Source organism: Gopherus flavomarginatus, chromosome 24 (genome assembly GCF_025201925.1).
Source record: "Gopherus flavomarginatus isolate rGopFla2 chromosome 24, rGopFla2.mat.asm, whole genome shotgun sequence".
In the NCBI taxonomy this organism is placed as follows: Eukaryota; Metazoa; Chordata; order Testudines; family Testudinidae; genus Gopherus; species Gopherus flavomarginatus.
Window position 1 is genome coordinate 2,282,930 of NC_066640.1, and position 18,737 is coordinate 2,301,666.

General features: G+C 39.3%; 1 protein-coding gene across 3 annotated transcripts in view; it reads right to left on the minus strand.

Annotated features, from left to right (window-relative positions):
• TIMM44 (translocase of inner mitochondrial membrane 44) overlaps positions 1-18,737 on the minus strand; it is a 57,353-nt gene that overhangs the window by 21,029 nt on the left and 17,587 nt on the right. For all 3 annotated transcript variants that reach the window (XM_050933787.1, XM_050933788.1, XM_050933790.1), the window contains 5 exons: positions 6,282-6,418; positions 5,465-5,550; positions 3,370-3,462; positions 2,884-3,008; positions 998-1,048 (listed from right to left, as the gene is read on the minus strand). In XM_050933787.1, coding sequence (XP_050789744.1) covers positions 998-1,048; positions 2,884-3,008; positions 3,370-3,462; positions 5,465-5,550; positions 6,282-6,418 — 492 coding nt within the window. The remainder of the gene's footprint in view (positions 1-997; positions 1,049-2,883; positions 3,009-3,369; positions 3,463-5,464; positions 5,551-6,281; positions 6,419-18,737) is intronic.

Here is an 18,737-nt window from a genome sequence, read left to right on the forward strand (position 1 = left end):
ATAGTGATTTGCACAATTTGAGACCTTCCCCCATGATGTCCTAGATTCTCCCGTCAATGGGACACTCCATTCAGTTCTTCAGCTGGTTTTGCAGCTGGACTCTCAACTTGGCTAGTTTTAAGTTTAAAATAAAACATGTAGGAAACGCTTGCCTCTCAGTATTTCAGGTATGGGGGTAAGCCTGCTGCCTCCACTACAAACTTTTCAAGAGGGCTGGTCTACAGAGTAAAACTAAAGTACTTAAAATCAGTGCTGAAATGCTTTCACACGGCTTTAAACGTCCCACTCTGTTATACCACGGTATTGATGGTTTTATTCTAAATAAAGACACAAACAATCAAAAGAGACTGAAGCCCTATGAAAAGGATCTGCCCAGTTCAAAATGCAGAAGATTCCCTACACAAGCTTATCTGGTTTATGTGAATTTCCAGACCTCTTGTGGTGGAAATTGATGCAACTTTAAAACATTAAAAATGTTGAGTAATTAGATTTCCTTTTTAACAAAAGGATACAATTTTCTGTGCATTGTCAACAGCCCAATTATTCTGGAGCAGGACGGGCAGCAGAAACAGACGGCATTTAAAGGACAAGAATAAATGAATCTCCAGGCAAAGATTGCTTCCACAAACTTAAAAAAATGTGATGATAGAGCTATTGCTGAAGTTACAGATCAGATACAGTTTACATACATTTGTGTTTAAAGAAGCGGACCCAATGCTGAAATTCTCTCATAGTAGACACCTGGGAAAACATTTACTATTTTATAGCAGACAAGATCAAGGCAGCTGTTTCTCAGGACACCAAACGAAGGGGACAAACATGAGGGAGGGGCTGGGGAAAGGAAGGACAAGGCACACAGCAATATCATAATGGGGATGGTGACTGTTTGGCCAAGATTAGGGCCATGCTGAACCTAATCTTGCGACATTTCAGGCCCAAAATTAACACCAGAGTGAATCCCAGCTTTTAGAGACCCATTATTAATATTTATACTTACTGCTTCATAGCACCAATCTTTGAGGACATCCAGGTCTCCAGATATCATAGCCTAAAGAGGAAGTAATAAATAAGCAATACAAACAAGGGAACTTTTAAAAAATCTGTCAAACTATTAGCTCTTGAAAAGTGACCTTCTTTAAATCCTATATTATGCCACGACACCGTTCACCTAACCTGCCTCGACACGGAGTGCGATGAAATTTCAGACATTAAGGTGATGAGCAGTACAGAAGTACCTATAAATATATACTGCTTGAGATAAATCACAGATCTTAGGCTTAAGTAGGTAACATGCACCAAACTGAGCAATTTTCAAGTTTGGGGAAATGTATTTTAGCAGGAACACAGACGCAGGTGCAAACAGTAGGAACAAATGGTCAATTTTCACCATGGCAAAAGGTCAACAGTGGCACATTCAGTTAAACTGAAAGGCAATAATATATTTTCAACTAAGGCAAGGATTTTTTTAAAAAACATTGCATAATTAATTTGTGGCACCTACTCCTATAAGATATTATTGAAACCAAGAAATTAGCTGGATTCAAGAGAGAACTGGAGAGAGAGAGAGAGAGAGAGATAAACATCCAGAGTTCCATTAGGCAGGATAACTTTCATTGCAATAGATATAATAAATCTCCAAGCTTAAAGTCATAAGTGAACTTACTGCCTGAGGTTAAAAAGACCCTTCCCCATGGGCAGTCTATTCTATAAGTGTCCATCTAAGGGTTTCTGCACCTTCCTTGAAGCATTTAGCATTGACCGCTGTTAGAAGCAGGATAAAAGGCGGTCCAATCCTGTGTCACAATTCCTATATTCTTTAGTTTTCGGCTCTGTCTACACTACAGATACAGCTATGTGTTTAACCAGTTTGAGACACACGCAACTGATCAGTTATTACACACAGATGTGACCGCACAACATCTGCTTTCAAAATATACCACCTCCTCACTGTGGATGTCCTGCTTACCCATAAACATCAAATTGTTTTTTGAATCATCCTAAGCAACTGGCTCAATGAGCTCTTATGACCGCGAGCTCCAGACAAACTATGAAATGTGTTAAGGAGTATTTCCTTTCATCAGTTTTAAATACACCGCTTGCACTATAATTGCATGTGTCCCTGTTCTAACATCATGAGAAATAAAGAATAGCATTCTTATTTAGTCTAACATCCACGGGTTTATATACCACTCTCATTTTCCTTCTCTAAACTAAACAATCCCAATCTTTTCAACTTCTCTTTACAAAGTCCTTTCAAACCTGTAATTCATTTTGCCATCCTGCTTGTCAACACTATATATTGTCTGTCGTCGTACTACCCAGAACGAGGTAGTATCTTTTATTGGATAAACTTCTGTTGGTGAAAGACAAGTTTTAGAGCTCACACAGAGCTCTTCTTCAGGTCTGGTCCAGTTCAGATCCAGACTTGCAGAAGAGCTCTCTGTTAGATTGAAAGCTTGTTTCGTTCAGTAACAGAAGTTGGTCCAGTAAAAGATATTATTTCACCCGCCTTGTCTCTAATAACCTGGGACCAACACAGCTACAGCAACACTGCATACAAAACTACCCATTCATCTAACTGTGTTAGGTCCCTCTGGAGTTCTTAGCATGTGTCACTCAGGGAGAGAGGCAGTTTGTTTTCCAGTCTGGTCAGGGCCTAAAACCTTCTAGACTGGGTGGGGTGGTTCTCCTGACCTGAGATTCATCACTCCTTACGCTAAGTCATTTCTTCCGGTTAGTTATGCTGGGCTGGAACCCTGAGTTTGAGAGGCAAAAAGCCAGTCACCCGGCACTTTAGCAAAATCAAACAGACTGCGTTGGAAGCCTTCTGAGAGACTTTAAGGGCAGAAATAAGTGCGTCATGTCCCTGACCCTCTAACTCACCTCCAGGACATTGGGGATTATGTCATTCTCACATTGCTTTAGAAACCGATCCTTGTCAAAAGCTGGGTCCACTTTGAGAATCTCTGTCAAAACCTCTGACATTTCTGTCTTCGAGAACAGCCCACCTGACAAGGCAATTCAATTCAATGAGCGTTTGTTGGCACAAGTGTTGCCAAAAGGTAAGGGAGACATGCAGCCTTCACATATTTATCACAAAGGTCAGTTCTGCCAGGACAGAGCTAAACGTGTTTGGGGTATTAATTTTATCCTCATTTGTCATTACTGCCCACTCCTGAGCCAGTGGCTGGTTGCTACATTCCACAAGACAATACGTATATGTAAAATATCAGGAAGCCCCAAATTCCTTCCCAGAGGCTAGTAATACATTGAAGGCAGCAGCACTAATACTCCCATCATTAATCCTGAGTCTCAGCTACGTATCATGTAACCCTCGAGAGACTCTTCTCAACAAAGATGAAATAGTACCTATTAAATCGGTGACTTTGTCTGTAACAGCTCTGGATGCCCGAATGAAGGCATTATCGCTTTCATCGTACTTCATCTTCATTTCAAAGAACCCTGAAAGAAGAGGGGAGATCAGCGTCATTGCCTTGCCATGTCACTCTTTTGTGCATCTTAAACTGGAATTAGCATGTTCAAGTGCAAGACTGGACAGGTCTGATTGAGGCGTTTGGACTTCACCTATGAAATCTTTTCCAGATCGGTCGTATGATTTAATATATTTCAATACTTTGGTGATAAGAGTTTTTTTTTGTCATTACTTTCCCACAGTTAGGGATAAATTATCTTAACTATTAATCTTTTTCCATAGCTTTTACAGATTGGTTTCTCCTCTGCATGAGCATCAGAGCCCAAAGATCATACAGCTGTCATACTTCTGGCCTAGGAGAACTAAAGTATCTGCCAACTCAGCAAACAGTGTTCCTGAATCATCCCAGCAGGTTACAGCATAGGTCAAAGGCCTTCCATCCCATCCCACAGCACACCACTTGCACCCTGAAAGCCAGTGACCAGGAATATAATCCAAAACCACATGAGTGGTAGTGCAGGATACTAACATTAGGCCAACACCTTTCAGCAGGTTCCTGATCCAAAGAAAACCTTGCTGATTTATGTCTGGGAACGTACAGTAGAACCTCAGAGTTACAAACACCAGAGTTACGAACTGACCAGTCAACCACACACCTCATTTGGAACTGGAAATGCACAATCAGGCAATAGCAGAGACTGAAAGAGGAAAAATTAAAAAAGCAAACAGTACAGTGCTGTGTTAAATGTAAACTACCAAAAAAAGAAAAGGAAAGCAGCATTTTCCTTCTGCACAGTAAGGTTTCAAAACTGTATTAAGTCAATGTTCAGTTGCAAACTTTTGAAAGAACAACTACAGCATTTTGTTCAGAGTTACAAACATTTCAGAGTTATGAATAACCTCCATTTTGGAGGTGTTCATAACTCTGAGGTTCTACTGTAGTGCAAGGACAACAAGATTCTAAGCAGCAATGCATTCCCAAACCTCGAGGACAAAGATAAGGTCTAAAACAAAAATAAATCTCCTGGGATGAAGGGGAAATATCCACCCCTTTGCTACAGCTCTTTGTAGCTGTTCTTAGGAAACCAGAGATCAGAAGGGTGGGCATTAGTGGAAGGAAGGAAGGAAGATGAGCTCCTGCAAAGCAGAGTTTCCAAGATAGATACAGAAGCGAGTGTTAAAAAAAGTATGGAACAGATTAAAACAGCCATACCACATCAGACCAGTATCCCATCTAGTCCAGTATTCTCTTTCTCACAGCAGCTAGTTCTAGAAGAAGCTGCATTAAGTAGTTATGGGAAAACCTACCCACAGTGGAGGTTTCTTCCCAAAGCATATTAGTCAACGGTTGACTTAAGCTCTGAATCTTACTCCTTATAAAAACTAGTTTTCTATCTGATATCTTCATATATACCATACACAGTATATAAAGGGAGCAACAACTAGCTCTGCTCTACATAGCCTGGGTACAACCCCACCTGCAATACTGTGTGTTGCTCTGGATCCCACAGTTCAGGAAGGATACAGAAAAAACTAGAGAAAAGGACAACAATCCTGCATCTTGGTGGGGGTTAGACTAGATGAGCCTTGCAGTCGCTTCTAACTCTACGATTCTAAAGAAGCAATTAATCTCCAATCACTGCACAATCTGTGTAACATGAGGGGAGTCTGAAGGAGCTAAATGTATTGTCTAGCGGAGATTATTCTGGGAGATCATCAGGACAACCATTGAATACTTTCAAGAGAATCCTGTCTCACAAGAGAGTGGGACAAGGAGCAAGTGAGCAAAAAGATAAGGAAATATTCAGGCTAAATATTAGGAAAAATTCTTAACAGTCAGAGCAATGGAGAGGTTAAAGGATTTTGTGATTTATCTTGGAAAACACAGGGGCAAGCTGGACACCAGGCAAAAATGGCCATGATTTATATTATGTTAAGACTAGTTGCACAGATGGCATCAGAGCCCAGGTTGTAAGAAAGCGGAGGTAACTGGAAATAAAGTTCTGTTCCTTAAGCCTTGGGAACACTTACTATTGAAGACTACATTGTTGTCCTTGAAGTCTTTCCACTGCTGATACCATTTGGAATCCTTGTGTAGCACCACACCCATCGCCTCCCTAGGGAAGAGCAAAAGGCAAGTATTTCATGAATCAACAGCCAAGCTCTTAATGAGACTGGAGACAAGGAGAAAGATAGTGATGGCCATTCACTGTGCAGCATCCTGTGCAGACTGCATGTGACACCTGGGAAACACACTGTGTGAGCCCGAGTGAATAGGTGGACTGGAGAGGAGTTGGAAAGAAAGGTCAGGAGTTCAGATTTGATCCCATTAAGCTTATGTTGAGAGTGAGACATCCAGGAAATATCAGAGACCTGTTCAAATGTCTGAGGTGAGGAAGACAAAAATACTAGAATATCCAAATCAAAATTTCAAGTCAGGGCAATATATTCTTTGTTAATGCACAGTAACTCAAACATCTGATGCATTTTCTTCCAACTTTGCAGAAATATTGTATTTTGCCTTCAGAATAAACTTGCCAATCTTCAGGTCAAACCAAAGTTACAGGAGGAATAAGATATGGCTTTCCAACAGAAGCTGGCTGCAATCTTGATTAGGGAGAATCTACCAATCACAGTAACTGCCCCACTCCTCTTACCCATAGAAATGGAGTGCCACTGAGCTTCTATCCCTGCCCGGCTTCTATTCAGAGAACATCACTCCCTCAAACCATCCCTTATTCCTGCAGCATGACCTCACCTCTAGTCTCCACCTCCCAATCTGTGACCCAAGTTTGAAAACATTCAGCAGATCACATATGGCAACAGTCTCTTTTTATTCAATACATACTCATTAGCTTCAAATATTCTCTCTTTGACTTTCTCTCCAGCAAATTCCGTTCTTTTCCTAAGTCGCTCAGGACGTCTGTAAGGACCCGTCTGCCCTAGAACGCTTTCATCTATTTCCTTCTTCACTGTTTCTACTCCCTGAAAGGAAAAACATTCCTGTTAGAGTGGAGTTGTTGCAGAAATCTATCACCTCAGTTGAAAAGAAGATAGAGTATGTGGGCCACGTTCAGCCCTGTTGTAAGCAAATACACCATCGCTTAAAACAAGGTTAAATGTGGCCCTGCATTTGGAAAGTTAACAGCAGACATACAATAAAACAGCTGTCTGGATGAGGCTGAGAATAAAACAGTGGAGAACTGGCGAACTAACCAAACTAACAGACGCTTGGTAAAGAAGTCTCTGCAGAGAGGAGGAGTGGAAACCCTGGCAATTCAGGTGAGAATTCTTACTGAAAGATAGTGCTGACTTGCCTGGCTTTAAGGAAGAATAAGTTCCTAACTGGATTTGTAGCATTCAGGACTTAGGAAGAAAGGAACTACAGGACAGCAGAAAATGCAGGAGAGCAGGACTGAAATGACAAATGTATCTGATATTACGGACAGGGAGAAGCAGCCAAAATTATAGGAGAGCATATTTTCAAGGTCAGCCAAATCTAGTTCTAAGTCCCAGACCCAAGCAAGAGAAAAAGCTCTGGGTTACCTGAAATGTGCATCTGTAAGCCAAAAAAACAGGCAGCCAAATTATTCACAGCAAACTGCATCACTATTGGTGAGAAAACAGGTTCTGGGACTGAATTCAAGTCATGCTGCTGGACCACATGGAATTGTGTGGAGAAGTCTCAATAGTGCATCTAAGCCAGAGGAAGAAGCCATGGATATCAACTCTCTTGGCTGAGTTTCTGTTTAGGGAAGGGACTTTCTGGATTAAGACACAAGTAATCTTTGGGCAGCCTCTGCCAAGGAGAGGCCTGTTGTGATTACTATTGCAGCATGCTCAGTGTGGAGGGGCAAGACTTGGGGGTGTTTCTGAGGAGGTAGGCACGGTGCAGGCTCCATCCCCTCAGGCAAAGCAGAATGTAGCAGCCTGCCTGCTTAATGAATTGTTCCCATTGTCTCTGTGAATTCCCCCAGGAGTATAAAACAGGTGTAAAATGTTTAAGGCTCGTTCACATTGCCAGAGTGGTATAAAGGACAGTCTGGCCTTAGAAATGCTTATGGTGCTTTAGTGATTAGAACTGGTTTACATTTTTGGACTGAAAAAATTTCCTGTCAAACTGTGCTCCATGAACTACTTGGTATTGACCTTTCCGGAGACGATCAGTAGCCAATATAAATTGTGAGTTTGATTCCCTAGTCCTTAATTGCTCTTCAGTTGCCTATGATATAACACTGAGCATGTGGCTGCATATATTTGTTCAGTAATAACTAGAAATAAAGGGTCAAACCTAGCAACATTACTATTAGGTAAGGGGGTATGGAGGTTTCCTCCAGTGCTCCCCATTCCCATTCTCCATCCATTGTATTGTAGTTTAAATAAATTACTGAAATAATTTCAACCAGAGTGATTATACTGTGTTATTTTGACAAATAAAATATGCAGAATTTTAAAATAGTGTGTACAGAATTCCACCAGGAGTACACTGTCTGTTAGGACAGGAGAAATGAATACCCTCTGCACATCAGAAATGAATGTAAAATGAAACCTTTCCTTTTAATCAAAAAAGGTTGTTCCAAAAAAAATTAGACGGATACTTTGCCTCCAAAGGGAGAAAGACTTCAAAGGTTTTGTTTGTTTTGTATAATCACTCCATTTCAATATACATGCTTTTGTTTTAATTTCTTGTTTTCTTATGTTTAATCGATAAACTTTCAACTGTAAAGGAAGTGATTTTGGCTATTTGCCAAGAAATTAAGTAAAACATGGTCTCTGTAAAAAAGATCTTTGTATCATTGTTCTTATATTGAACAGTGAAAGGGTTTGTCACCTTTAACTTTTTTAATCCTTGAAATTAATACATAAAATAGGTCTCAGATCTCAAAAAGTTAATACAAATTGGCAACTGGATTGCTTGGCAAACTGAATGGTTTCATAACTGAACGTGAAAAGTAAAAAAAATAAAAAATTAGTTCAAAGCATGCAAAACCACTTGTTTCACTCAGGGTTACAGGATTTTATTTTTGTTTCAGACATGTTATCTGATTGCCTTGTTTTAATTGGGTTTTAATTTATATTCTAGTTTTAACTTCCACGATCTCTGGTTTTTATTTTTGCATTTTGATTCTGGCCCTGGTTATCTCCTGTTTGGTTGTTTAGGGTCTGTTAGTACTTGTGAGTTAAAATGTTTTCCAAAAAGATCCCTTGATAGAACAATGTTGGTAATGGAACTTCTCCCATTGCCTCCAGGTGCTACTCCTTTAGATAATTCCAGGAGCTTTAGTTCCAATGAAGCAGTCCCCCATGAATTAACTATCATAAAAGGATGATGGAGTGAATAAAGATTTGCTAGAAAAAATGATGGAGATTCTAGCGTGGATGTATGAGAGCATTCCAAGAAATATACATTCTTTTGAGGTATGGCTTAAGCATAAAAGGAAGTTTGCAGTAGGAGATTTAATTGAAAGGAACTATGCATATTTGGAAAAGTACAGGTGGTATAAGAAAGAGAAACATCTAATTTCTGTTTTAACAATACTGGCTGGAAATACCTGTTTTATTAATCTAAAGTACAGAGATGAGATACAATCTATGTCCAGAGTTGAATAGTTTGTTGGGAAAAACACTGCAGGTTCTGAAGAAATGTGGGGTACATTGCAAACAGACTCATACAGGATGTCACAATCAAGAGATAGAGAAATTAATTCTATGAGAAAAATTCTGAAAGAGGTACAGAAGGGCCTAGTTTAAAAAAAAAGTATATTAACTTGGAATCGAAAAACGAACATGTTTAAAAGAGAGAGAAAAAGTATTTTATTTGGAAAAGAATTGGAGTATCAAACTGCAATTCAGGAAGATGAGTTGCTACAAAACATTGCAGTCAAGGAATCAAACTAAACTTAATAAAGGAAAGAGATAAACATCAATAGCGTAACTGCAATTGGAAATAGAAAGAGTGCTGAGATTAAATTAATCAGTAAAAAAAAGCAATAATTAAAAGAGTAGAAGCAAGGGAAAATAACTGGTACTAAAAAGAAATTGCAGAATAGTTTGAAGGCTCAAGTGAGACTAAGAGGACAGCTAAGAAATTTAAGAAAGAAGTTACTTTTAAAAGTACAGTTCTGCAAGAACAAGGTAACATTGTTAAAGATCAGCAAAAATTTGAATTTATGTCACCCTTTATATCCTGCTAAAATTGTAACCTGGAGGTTACAGAGCAGATGACATCTTTAACAGAGTGTCAGCAGAGATAAATTAATGTTGCTTGCTTGAAGGAGAGAATATTGTATCTTCAAAAACTCCTTAACAGCTCGATAAATGGCTTATAATTAAGGCTATGATTATGTCACAGAAGTCACGGAATCCGTGACTTCCAGAGAACTCCATGACATTTTCTGCTTCAGACTCAGGGCCACGGGGCTGGATCTGTCAGCCAGGAGGCTCCAGAGGTTTCAGCTGCAGGGGCCCTCACAGCTCCCAGCCATGGGGGGCAGCCAAGGGACTCCCAGTTCCCAGCTGTGGGGGGCAGCCCCCAGAACTCCCAGCTGGTGCCAGCAGAGGGGGGGACTCTGAAGTTCCAAGTGGCAGCTAGGGCCCTGCAGCTCCCAGCCACCAGTCCTGGAGCTCTGGCCTCCGCAGGCAATGGGGTCCCTGCTGCTCCCAGCCGCCCTGAGCGACAGCAGCAGTGGGTGCTGGCTCCTCCATTCTGTCACAGCTATTTTGAGTAAAAGTCAGGGTCAGGTCATGGGCATCCGTGAATTTTTGTTTATTGCCTGTGACCTGTCTGTAACTTTTACTAAAAATAACCACGGCAAAATCTTAGCCTTACTTATAATATTAAATAGGAAGGACAAAATATTTCTAAGTAGTATAAGACCTTCGGGCAAGCCTATTTTTTGCAGGATGCGCAGTTTAATTTTTAGGTGCCTTTTTTCAGGGGATTAAATTTTCAAATACAAAGTCCTCTGCTTGGATAGGTAAACTCTGTAACAAACTCAACGAATGAAATCCTGAACAGACTAGAGAGCTGTGTGAAACCATCTAAGCAAACCAACCAAAAGAATAAAGGGAAGGAGACTGCTCAACACTGTAAAATACTCCAATAGCTTCCAACTTGCTGAGAAAAGAAGAAATAAAGCACTAACTAAAATAAGCAAACTGAACAAAAAGGTTTCTGTTGTGGAAAACACAGGACCTGGTCTTTTTCCTGCTCTGCCTTCCTTTTTTCCTCCTTATCCCCCTCTACTTCCATCCAGGATATATCAATTCTGTCCAACGAAATTAATTCTGACTCTCAACCTTGGATTCCACAAAAGAAATGCATAAGAGGGAATAGTGGTACACAAAAAGTTAAAGAAAATAACTTGGTAACAGAAAAAAAAAATTATTGCATCTAAAAATCCAAGGTAATAACAGCCTAAAAGCACTATTAGACTGTGGAGCTGAAGAATGTTTAATGAGTTCCTTTGTTTTCAATGCCACTGCAAAATCCTTGACTCCTAATACACCACTCCAGAAAAGGAAATGTACATTGTCACGCAAAAGTTTAATACATTCAAGTTTTCAATTAAATTTGTTTGTGATTTAATGTTGTGTTTTCAGGAGGTTGAAGTCTCTCACCCCTTTTGTGTCTTTAAAGGTTCTAGAGACAGCATTGTTGTGGGGACAAGTTCCTTTATCCACTTTAAAGCACAAGTGGATTGGGAAGACACAGGGTTTTACAATTAAAAGTAAAACCTTCTTCCTATAGAAACAAAAATGGTTTTAAGTCTATTTGGTAAGCCAGTCATAAAAGTTTAAAAAATGTGTGTCAAGGAAGGAGGACTTTTACCTCTCCAAACAGAGAGGGGAAAGTGTATTCAAAAAGTAAAAGAAATAACTGAAATTCCTCATATAAACTTGCCTCTCTACCCCCCTCCCCTACAACTGTTCCTCACTCCTCTTTTCCATAACCCTTCCCCTGTTCCACCTCTTTTTCTCCCACCAATCTCCCAGCCAACCCTTCTTGCAGTCTGTTCAAGGACAAATTTGTTCAGAGTAAAAACAACATGTGTAAACACGCGTAAACTGCAGTTTTTGTATTTTGACCAGAAGTAATTCAGAAGTGTCTCTCTCTCCTTTCTAAAAATTCTTTAATAAATAAGGAAATGTATAAACAGTTATACAGAAGCGACCCAAAATTCGGCCTGGTTAGGGAAGGGTTTTCTTTCAAACTCTAGGGAAGAGTTTACCTATCCAAAATTCACCCACTGTTCTGGTCTGAGACCTACCATGCCCAACGTATGTAGGAGGAGATACTAGTACAAATAGCTACAGTTTAGGGTTTTAAACACACCCAGATTTTCACCTATTTGGAAGACAATCCTGTGTCCTTGAAGCCCAAAGACCTGTTAAAATCTGGTCAAACAATTCCAGAGGCATTGTATGTAACTGATTACTTTTTTTTTTTAAATAGAAATTCCACCTTTTCCAGAGAATTTCCCTGTAAACATGGTAATTAAGAAAGGACACGTGTGAAATTACCCTATGGGTTACTTCCATCCATGCAACGTTTCCAGAAAACCGGTCCAATGTTAGCTAAAGAAGTTGTTCATCTCTTGGATTTTAAGGAGGGTAATTCCTACCTTTGTTTTAGACAATGGATTATGCACTAAAACTATTAAAATGTAATTTAGGTACTGGGAAGGACAGGACTTAATCCTGCCAGTCACCACAATTGGGGAAGTCCCAGAATTACCCTCTTTATTCAGATTTTTGGAGTTCGTGTGTTATACTGTACCTACCTCTCTTTAAACTTACGATTTATTCTAGAAGGTTACAAAATTCTCTCTACACCTGGCTAATTGTATAGCAAGAACTGGCATTATATAAAGAAATCACTAACAAAATCCTGTTTAATTCTGGTAAAATATCAGTTCAACAATCTCACATACAGAGTAAAGTTGAAGAGAAAATTAATTCCTTCCCCAGAACCTGCAAATGACTTTCCAAAATAGGTAAAGAAAATGACATGGAAAAAAATGTTTGGATTCTCTGATGCAGATGGGAATTACAAAAGAACGACGTTCTCTGCATAATGCACCACTGTGGCCAATTCTAAAAAAAGTCTCACAAATAGAGGTTAACAACTGATTATAGAACACTAAATAAAAGCTCCTAAACAGGTGATTCATGCAATATAGAAATCAAAATTTAGCCATGCTAAGTGCGAAAAAACGTATTTTACCCCTTTTGATGTGGTAAAAGATTTTTGGACCCTGGACATGGTCCCAAAGGACCAACTCAAATGGGCTTTTACTTAAAATCAACCATAAAAATGAATGTGTCAACTCTGGTTTTATGTACAAACTCAAGCTTCTACACCTGGCGTAACAAATTCCAAAATGCTAAAACTAAATATGTCTGATTTGTTTCAACTAATCAAGGCAGTAAATCAACTAGATCAGGAATGTAAATTAACCATTTATTTTAAAAAAGGTAAAAAGCCATTCAAGCAAATGGGCAACATCATATGGGCAATAATAAAGCTAACATATTAGCCAAGGAAGGTACACTACATAAAGAGCACCCTACTGCCAAGTGGGAATATTGACTCAAGGTCAGGCAAAAAAGTACAAACTCCATGTACTGATGAAGCCACTGCTTCTACTTTGCAAATGCTAATCACTTAAAGAAAGGCAGAGTAACCTTTTTAAAAAACAATTCTTAACATTAGTTAGTCCAAATCCAACTAAATAATCCAAATGTGTCCAAACTCTACTGTTATGGTTCTGTTCCAGATTGTTTTCTGTGATGGAGTATTTAATAGGATCCTGCACATAACTATGAATGATGCTTAATTTAAAATCCAAATGTAACAATAAAACGAGCTGTTTTTTAAAAACAAACACCATAAATCTGTAGTTGCAACATCTTATCAAAAAGTTATGCTATAGCATAATCATAAGGTATGGAAAGGGCCTCCTGGTACCAAAGACACCTATGAAGCCTCAAAACAATTTGCTTATTGGCCAAAACTGTATAAAAATGTGCAAAATTATGTAAAGACCTATACTGCATGTCATAAGTTCCAACCCACCAAACCTCTAGTTCGGGCTCCACTGCAGCTAAAAAAAGGAATGTTAGCCTTGGACAAGCCTACACGTGAACTACATCAGACCTATGCCAACATCTCTGTGGGAAAATAAACTGTAACCTGTTTTTCAGCAAATGGGTGGAATGCTGCCTCCAATTACAGTGCTGTACCTACAGCATCTCTTTTGGTGAATATTTTTACCAAATGGGAACTGTCCTTAAAAATTAAATCTGACAGAGGTTCTACTTTTACATGGCCATACTGGGTCAGACCAAAGGTCCATCTAGCCCAGTTTCCTGACACTAGCCAATGCCAGGTGCCCCAGAGGGAATTAACAGAACAGGTTATCTTCAAGTGATCTATTCCCTTTTGCCCATTCCCAGCTTCTGGCAAACAGAGGCTAGAAACCATAGCAAATAGTCATTGATGGACCTATCCTCCATGAACTTATCTAGCTCTTTTTTGAACCCTGTTATAGACTTGGCCTTCATAACATCCTCTGGCAAGGAGTTTCACAGGCTGACTGTGTTTTATGTGAAAAAAATACTTCCTTTTGTTTTAAACCTGCTGCCTATTTAAGTAGGTGATGTTCCAAGTGTACAAAATACATTAAAAAGAAATTGCGTACTTCCTATCACCCTAAATCTTGAAAATTAGTTTAAAAATACCAATAAAAGAATTATCACTATGCTGCATAAAAGCTTGGACTATCCACAAGGTTGAAATATTAAATTACCTTTCACTTTATGGGCCATGTGCTCAATACCTAGCCAAATGACTGGGTATAAATTCCTTTTAAACTTGTGGCAGAAAAATCCATAGTACTAGCAACTCATCTTCTATACCAAAATGTAGCAGACAATAACCCTTCTCCTGCCTTAATTGCACAAGAGTACACAACAGAACTAAAACATTTTTTCCTTTGTGAAACAAACTACAGAAAATGTGCTCCCGGAGTAAACTATAACAGTATTCCTAGAAATACCAAGTAGGACAGAAAGAATTTTATGTTAAACTATCAAAGGAAAAAGAAGGTGCCCAGGAATTCAGATCCATTTATCTGAATTGGTACATTTAAAATTACAGACAAAAATCTCCTGTTACCTATCAAATTAAAATAAATAGCCAACCTGAAATGGATATATATCAACCAAGTAAAAGTGTTTTTAAAAACAAAAATTAACTCAAGAAAAAATATTTCTCCTTTGTTCCTTTATTTTGTTTTTGCAAAAAAGTAATAATTACTTCTGGGAGTTCTGCCAAGGCAAAAATAAGAACTTATGTCAAAAAATAAACCAACATCCATTGGCAAAGAATTCTTTTCTTGGCTTATGAGTATAATGAGTTTTATACACTCAATTTTTATTTATGTTAAAAAACAAAATTTTAATGTAATTAAAGCTAGAAGTCGTTCCTCCTTTACTTGTGCCTATGCCACATTACCTGCAAAAATAAAAAACTATAAATCCAGGACTAAACTCCAGAATCGTGTTAATAACAAAAAACACCAGAAACTTTAATTACTCACACCGGAATATTAATTCACCACACTGCACATCTCCATTATTACACAGACTTTATTGGCAAAAATGTTAGGCAAGACTGAATATGACAATTTTCAAAAATAATGTTTCAATTATGCCAATAAACAAATTACAACAATAAAAGAGAACTGGATAAATTCATGGAGGTTAAGTCGATTAATGGCTATTAGCCAGGATGGGTAAGGAATGCTGTCCCTAGCCTCTGTTTGTCAGAGGGTGGAGATGGATGGCAGGAGTGAGATCACTTGATCTTTACCTGTTATGATCACTCCCTCTGGGACACCTGGTATTGGTCACTGTCGGTAGACAAGATACTGGGCTGGATGGACCTTTGGTATGGCCATTCTTATGTTCTTAATAAGAAAACTAAAAAGCTAATAAAGAATTTAAGAAACAAACCAGTAGCAGCTTTAAAAATTCAAAAAGCAACTGAATTCCAATATACTGACTTCCAGCATTTTAAAATGATAAAAAAAACCACTAGGTCAAGCTACTACCAACAAAATCAAGCTCTATACAACAGCCATAACCCATAGGCTAGGAAATGTAACACCAATTTATGAAACGAAAGAAAAATTGGAAGTTATCTTTATGGTTAATTACCTTATGTCAAGGCTAAAAATATTTGCTCGCTTCAAGTAGTTCACAAAGTGGTGGTGTAGCAAGATTTTGTGGACACTAAGATGGTTACTCCAGACTTGGTTGCCTACTGTAAAAATGTAACCACCATACAGAACTATCTAGTTTCTGATCTAAAAAAGTATCAGTGGATAAATCCAGTGAACTAAATACGTAAAGGTAATCCATTTGTAAAAAAAACCAAACCAAACCTGTGGTATCAACACTCAAGAAACCATTAAAAAAATGTAAAGTAAGTCTGACTAAATTTCTTAAAAAACAAAGTAGTCATTTCACCTATAGTTAAAAGAAAGCTATTTAGCACAACCTTAAAACATGAGTATAAAACAAAGTAAATGGTGTAAAAAGCATTACTACTTTGCTGTGAAAGTAAATTTAATCACTGTTCTAAAGAAATCCTTGCTTTACCTTGGGGAAAAGGTTTTGTATTCTTTGGAATCTAGTTCAGTTAAAATGCAACTTCTTAATATTTTTAAAGAACAAAAGATACCAAATCAGTTCTGAGTTTGACATGTTGCTAGGTATAAAAAAATGTCCATACGGTTAATTTGTTTATGGAATCTAATCCAAATGAATGAATGGAATTAAATCCCAATTTTGAAGTACGGAATTTACAGACCCTAGGCAATAAAAATGTATCATTGACAAAAGGCTGCTGCTATTTTAAACTGTTAATATTGTTAAGTTTGGGTATTAATGATAATGTTGTGAATATATTAAAAAAAGCAAAACATGAGCTAACAAATAATCCAACACAAATGCGGGTTCACAACATATCCTCCCCTCTCTCCACCACTTTCTTCAACCCCATCATCGCCAATGCTTTCAGGTTTTAGATCCCCTAAATCAACTAGATCATGTCCAGTGACTGTGGTTTAACTAGTGCATGCACTGCCTCCTGAGCATATTGAGGGGATGTCACCAACTTTATGCCATTTTGGGGTTATTACAAAGAGACTTTAAAAAAAAACAAAACTCAGCATACTCCCTTCCCAGGTCATCTCACCTCCCTGATTCTAAGACAGAAGGAACAGACCAAACTGAAAGACTTTCTTCCTAAAAGGAAGGCCATTACTAGGCCTTGCTCTTGCTCATGTGGAAACAGGGCTAAAGGATTTAAATATAAGCCTCTCAGTTGTAAGAAACCAAGCAACTGTCATGCTAAATCTTAGCCTAATATCACGGGACCTGTAGAAGCAGGGCTCATGTCAGAAGTGGGTGGGAAGATGGCAGAGTACAGTCAGCATGACCCAGCCTTGAGATAGCAATGTTTTGAGAACAGAAATGAGAAAATACAGGAATGGGCAGGACATAAACTGCAGATGTTTTTAATTAATGCATGCCACTAAAATGTATAAATGCTTGTGTGATATTGCTTGCACTTTGAAGAAACTGAGGCAGAGATGCTCTCTGTCAGCTGTGTTCTTCCCTTGCAATTACATGTCCTGAATAAAGCTGTCTCTGATTTTGCTGCCTCCAATCTGAGAGTGGAGTTCGTTTCTTCCACACCTATAACTCCCTCCATATCAGCCACCATTTTTCCCCACAAAGGTCTTAAATCCCATTCAAATGCCCCAAATCTTTTTAAATCCATGCATCTCATTGGTTTCCGGCCAATGGGAGCTGTGAAGATGGTACGGGGGGCGGGGGCAGAGCACAGAGCGGCCTTCCCACCCCACAATTGGGGCACACAGTGACATGCCAGCAGCAGCCAGCCACTTCCGGGAGCGGCATGGGGCCATGGCAGGCAGGCAGCCTGACTGCGCATCCACTGCGCCACAGGACTTTGACTGCCCCCTCGTGATCTCTGGGCTGCTAAAAGCCTGGCAGGCCGGACAGAAATGTTAGATGGGCCAGCCCCAGCCTGTATTTTGTCCACCCCTGCAGTTCCAGTGGGAACTGTGAAGCCAGAACTGGGGGGCTGGGGACAGCCTCTGAAGCATCTCCGATTGCCCCTCCACCGAGGAGCTGGGGCACACCGAGGCTTGGGGCTTTCGGCCCGTGGTGTGGAGACTTGCCGTGGTCCGGATAAAATTAAGCAGTGGGCCAGAGATTCCCAACCCCTGGTCTAACTAATAACTGTATTTGGGGTCGGGAAGAAATTTTCCAACAGGACAGACTAGCTGAGACACTGGGGGGTTTTCGCCTTCCTCAGAAGCATGGGGCATGGGCTGAACTAGAGTAAATGGTGAATTCTTTGTAACTTGAAGATGTTAAATCAAGATATGAGGACTTCAATAACTCAATCAGAGGTTATGGCCTACTCCAGGGGTGGATGGGTGAGGTCCTGTGGTCAACCTCTGCGATGTGCAGGTCAGACTAGATAATCATGATGGTTCCTCCCTGACCGGAAAGTGGACCAGGGTCCAAGGACCTGTGGGTCGACCTGCCTGCCAAGCACCCATTTGTAACTGACCAGCCCTCCAGCATTCCAAAATCATCATCAAAAGCCACATTTCCCCCACCTTTTCCAGTCTCTCTACTCCAAACTGTGTGTCTGTTAAAAAATAGATGTAAAATAAGACAAAATAGAAGCCCCTTTACAAATCAGAACTAAAAGTAAAATTAACTTTTCTTTTCATCAAAAAGGTTCTAAAAATAAGACTAGTATCTTGTTTCCAAGAATTTAAAAGTTTTGTTTGTTTTGCACAATCACATAATTTCAGTTTCAATATAAACGCGTTTTAATTTTTTGTTCTCTCATGTTTGAGCAGTAAACTTTCCACTTTAAAATAAGGCCTGGTCTACATTAAGAATTTACACTGATATAGCTATATCTCTCAGAAGTATGAAAAATCCACATCCCAAGAAATGTAGCTATATCAACTTAACCCCCAGTGCACACAGCGTTAGGTTGACAGAAGAATTTTAAGAAGCCTCTTGGGGAGGTGGATTACCTACGCTGATGGGAGGGATTCTTCCATGGTGTAGGTAGCGTCTATACTGAAGCGCTATAGTGACACAGCCACAATGGTGCAGCTGCACCACTGTAATGTTTTAAGTGTAGACAAGCACTAAGTGCTTTTGACTGATGCCCAAAAAAACC